The 5103-nt window shown below is 53.2% G+C and overlaps 1 protein-coding gene across 1 annotated transcript in view; it reads right to left on the reverse strand.

Annotated features, from left to right (window-relative positions):
- The window catches only part of Dnajc11 (DnaJ heat shock protein family (Hsp40) member C11), a 129760-nt gene that overhangs the window by 19634 nt on the left and 105023 nt on the right, over positions 1–5103 (reverse strand). The window contains exon 5 of the mRNA XM_023699380.1: positions 3301–3402. Within this exon, the coding sequence (XP_023555148.1) occupies positions 3301–3402 (102 nt within the window). The remainder of the gene's footprint in view (positions 1–3300; positions 3403–5103) is intronic.

Consider the following 5103-nt stretch of genomic DNA (forward strand, 5'->3'; position numbering starts at 1 on the left):
CCCAGAGACAGACAGGTAGCGAAGCAGATGTTCCCTGTGACAGCAAAGTCCTAGATACACCTACCCAGGGGTGGGGCTGGGCTGGGGAAGGGGGAGACGAGGGGACAAGCAGGACCCGTCAGTGGGGACGACCCGAAGAGGCTGCTGGCTGCTCACACCACAAAGCTACCGAGTGACGCCCAACTCATGGATCTGTCAACTACAGAAAAAGCGAAAAGCAAAGAACATACAGAGAAAAAATACAAAGCTCAAAAGCATGAAAACTAAACTGCCACACTGCTTAAGCAAACACAAAACATTCCGTTTTGGTGTTGGGGCCCCCAGCAAGCCAGGCCTGCGCCCCACTGACCGCACTGCCTGTCTGCCTCGAGAAAATGCTCGAAAGCCACACAGCGCTGGACCCTGTAGGGCAGCACTCTCTCCCAGCAGGAGGGGCAGGGAGGGGGCAGGAGCGGACGGGAGCTTTGGGCGACACATCCCGACCTCCACCAGGCGTGGGTTTCTCGGAGCGCAATTTATGTTACACACGCTGCTTTGTACATGTAACTGCATTAACGTGGAGGTCTAATCAGACACCATGTCACATCGGGTTTCAGGGTGAGCCACGGCCTGGCTCCCTACAGAGGTCCACCAGGACCCCAGGCTCTGGGCTTGGGGACGCCCTGCAGGAAACAGAGGATTTCACTTCCACAAAGTGCAGCGAGGCAGGCGACAGAGCAGCGAGAAGCAGGGTCCCAGGACTGGTCTGCTGAGGTGCACCCCTGTGCACTGCGAGGAGCAGGGCCAGGCCAGAACGCGCCTGACCAAGCACAGACTGGAGGGGGCTCTCAACCCGCGCCCCGCGCTCGCCCAGGCTGTCCCGAGGGTGCGCTCACACAGAAGCATGCACACACACCCCGTATCATTAGCAGCTCCACACTGGCACTGGCCTTCTACGTCCCTCCTGTACCCACACTGTGAAGTGCTGGGGCCCTGGGTGTGACCCGCAGACGGAGCCCACCCCCCTGGCCCGAGCAGCTGCGCCCTGCAGTGGGAGCCCTGCAGCTCCCACTCAGGGCCAAGGGGAACGCCAGAGCAGACTCGGGCATGACCCTCACTTGGGCTCTAGTGCCGAGGGGGACCTTCTGCTTTGTTCATCAATTAACATCCATTTTACATTCATTCAGTCTTTCAACAACCTGGCACGGTGGAGTGACACAGTCCTCGTTTGAGAAAACTAAACATGGCAGGCATCTGTTCCGGGCTCCGCCGTCCTGTGTCAGCCGGGTTCCCCCAGCTTTTCCTCCCATGGGTCTACACATTCTATGCAAAACCCCTGCTCCTGGCTCGCCAGGAACACGGAGAGCAGGCTCTGCAGGGGCAGGTGGCAGCGTCACAGGGCCACCCAGCCTACCATCCCCAACAAGCTGGGGTGTTGGGGGTCCAGGTGTGCCCCTCCCAAGGGCTTGTTCAAAGAGGAGAGGACCCTTTCTTAGGGGGAAGTATCCCAAACTTTCTGTTCACCTTACAAAGCACAAAAACTGCTCAGAAATGGAAGACAAAATTCAGTTCAAATCTCCTTTTTCAAAATGCTGCCAAAATGTTTTATTTGGAAGCAGTTTAAGGAAGTGGCAAGGTGTTAGATTAAAATGTTTGTGTGCCCATTTGAAATGCCCCAGCTGTGTCCCCTCACTGCACAGAAACACAGGGGCCCATAAATGGCGGCCACACCCAAACTGCCACAGTCAGGATGAGCAGGATTCTAGCCAGAAGAGCAACCGCCTCCCGCTGCCTGGCCTGTCCCGTCCCCATCCTCAGTGCACCTGCCAGCCTGTCCTTCCTAAGCAGAGTGCCTACAGGGACTCCCAGCAGTGGACATGCGAGGCTGGGGCCGCAGCCGTTTCCACCTCTCCAGGAACTCTGGGCTCCCTAACTTGGTACAGTAGAGGGTTCAGTCTCTACCTCCATCTGGCCAAAGGAGAATTCAGCACAACTGGAGCTACTATCACCTCCTGGGTGTGTGAGCCACAGGTCGGCAATGTTGGCCTTTACAAATATGGTTAGCACAATTCATGGAGTCACCCAACCACAGACTGAAAATAGTAAAAAGCAAACAAACCACCTGTCCTGAACATGCACAGGTTTCCTCCTTCCCTAAACAAAGCGTAACAACTGTACACACAGCGTTCACACTGTTATGCTCACAGTACTCTGTATCGTAATAGGAGACTAGAATCCAGAGCACCTCCAGAACAGGACAGGAACATGCAGGTTATAGACTCCTATCTCTCGGAGTCATATAAGAGCCGCGAGCACCTGTGGAATCTGGAATCTGTCAAAAATTCTGAACCTGAGCCTGCAGGGGCCAGGGACCACTGCATTCTACTGCAATGCGGAAGTTCTGAAACTGCCCTTTAAATGCAGCCGGGGGTCATTAACGGATTTAATCAGATTTTACCCTGCTGTGTGTCCCAGCTTAATTAAGTGGGCACTGTTCTTTTCAAAACACCAAAAGAAAAACAAGGATGCTTCTTACTGACTGTATGGCTTCACCCCTCCTTCCACAACGCTGGGCTGACACAGGCTGGGAAGGCTTTGAGGAGAGGTGCTGGAAAAGCCGTGCAGGCCACCTGCTCCTTATCTCGACAGACACAGCTGTGTGCTGGCCACCCTGAGATAGCCTGGACTCGAGTCCTCTCATTGAACAGAGGACAGCAGACTGGCCCTGTGAGTCACTTGCCATGAGAGGCCTCTCAATAGACAGTGTCCAGCTTGCCACAGGGCTGGGCCCACACGCAACAGTGGAGGGGAAAAGACCTGGCACATGGGACTCCAAGAGAGACTGCCTCTATGGCACTACTGGGTAAACCATTCCAGCTCTGCTGGGCACTAGGTCACCTTCTGGCTGTTGAGATGGCCTGGTGACTGGTGGTCACGGCATGGACAGATGTCTGGGGTGAAGAAAGCAGGGCCTGGCTTGCTGAGAACTGGAAAAGTCCGAAGCAGCAGAGGTGACCCTACGGCCTGGAGTGCCCCTAGAAGCTGTTTGTTATCACTGAGCGCTCTAAAAAAGGTCCACTACTCCTACCCTAAGGCCCGAGTATCAGAAGTCGCGAGGCTGGGATGCTCAGTTGGGAGGTAGGGTCCCTCACTGATCTTCAGTGCTGAGGCCGCAGGCAGCACAGCCGGAGAAGGTCTTAGCCCACGACTCAGGGACCTTCTGGCGATAAAGTGAAGCTCCACACCGCCCCATTTTGTACGCTGTCACATCAGAAGCCTGCCCCAGCTTATTTCAGGCCACTGTCCACAGGGTGCACTTACCTTGGGGTTGGTGCGCTGCTGCAGCCTCCTTTCCTCCCGCTCTCTCTGCAGCCGCTCAAACTCTTCTCTGATCTCAGCTGGAGTTCTTCTCCTTTCCACGACCTACAGGAGAACCAGAAGCAGAAGTGAGGGTGGCTGAGGACCAGGCAGCAAGGAAAACACCTGCAGCGTTGAGGACACCTCCCTGCAGCCGCCACTCTCCCACCTGTCTCCCCTGGCTCTCATGACCCTTGAACATTTCTTTGCTCTTTCTAGAAACTTCTGAGGCTGCAGGACTCTTACAGCTGCCAGCAAGTCCCAGGTCCCAATCGGAATTCAATAGAGGCACCGCAGAACACCCCTGGTGGGCTTGCTGACCCACTGGATCTCCCAGCACCAGTGGGTGTCCTAGAATCGCAGGACCCTTAGCACAGCCATGCAATGACACTTTCATCTCAGTCTGATGACTCTGAGGAACAGTAGACTGTGCACAACTGGGGGATGCTTGATAGCTCAGGAGAATGAAACCCAGCTATGCTGCCAGGAGGTAGGGGTAGGGTGGGGAAGACAGGAGAAGGGCAGGGCTCCCAGGCCCCGGGCGCCCAACCTGAGAAATGGACAGAGCACGAAAGAGTGAAAAATGGTGCCTCCTCTGCCAGAGGGGGCAAGAGGTGGCTAAGGACACAGTCCCAAGATGTGTCCTGTGTGGCAGAAACACAGAGGTTGTGAGATGCAGCTAGGAGCATCTCTAACATGATGGCTGACAGGAGGAAAGCTACTGGGAAATTCAAAGACAATACGTGCAAAAATCCCAAACAAGGGGCTGGGGAGATAGCTGAGGAGAAATAAGCCTTGCGTGGCAAGCTCAAGGTCCTGAGTTTAACCCCCATACCACAAAAACAAACAAAGAAACAAAAAAACCCAAACAAAACCAAACAAGTCACAAAACCCAAACACCAACAAAAACAGAACTGAGAGTCCTGCTGGACCCACATTCCCTCTTCTCAGGTTGGAATTCTGGGTCTCTTCCTAGAACCCTTCTTCGCATGTGTGTCGGCATGTATAAGGGTACCTAAATATTTTTACCATGTGCTCATAATTATTATTATTATTTTTTTTTTGCAGAACCGGGGATTGAACTCAGATCCTTGCGTTTGCCAGTCAAGCGCTTATCCTACTGAGCCATCTCCCCGGCCCCTTATAATTACATTTTTAACAACTTGATTTTCACTTCAACAGAAAAATACAGTTAGCTATCCAAAAAAGAAAGTGAATAGAGAAAAATGAGAACAGTATTTTCCTCTCAGATAAAACAATATAAATCAATAACTACTGAAAAGGAACTGATTATCTTTTCAAGGTAGCTATAAATGATAAAGCTTATTAAAATCATCCATGGGAAACGTGAAGGCCTAAAGGACACGCGAGGGGCGGCCTCCCAGGCCTCCAGCCTCCAGGGCGCCGAGCCCAGGCGGGCACACACAGCCTCTGGCCCCACAAACGCCTGGTACGGCTCTCAGGGTTCCCACACTTTCTCAGCCTCCCCTGCCAGCTTCTCCTTCATCCAAAGAAAAGAAAAACAAGAGCTTCAGAAGAATGTAGGACATCAGCTATTCCACTTAGGTCTGAAAATGCACAAAAAGTGATTTAAAATATTTTGAAAAATGCTTGGTGACCCTGAGCCACCGCTGACTCCTGCCGTCCCTTCCAGGACCCCCGGATCAACTCCTCACCAAGAACAGGTGTGTCAGGTATGAGATTTGGGTCTGATGGGGAAGCAGGTCCTCCCCTAACATGGGTGAAAGACTCCATAAACAAGTACTA

Source organism: Octodon degus, unplaced genomic scaffold (assembly GCF_000260255.1).
Source record: "Octodon degus isolate 3935 unplaced genomic scaffold, OctDeg1.0 scaffold00113, whole genome shotgun sequence".
NCBI lineage: Eukaryota > Metazoa > Chordata > Mammalia > Rodentia > Octodontidae > Octodon > Octodon degus.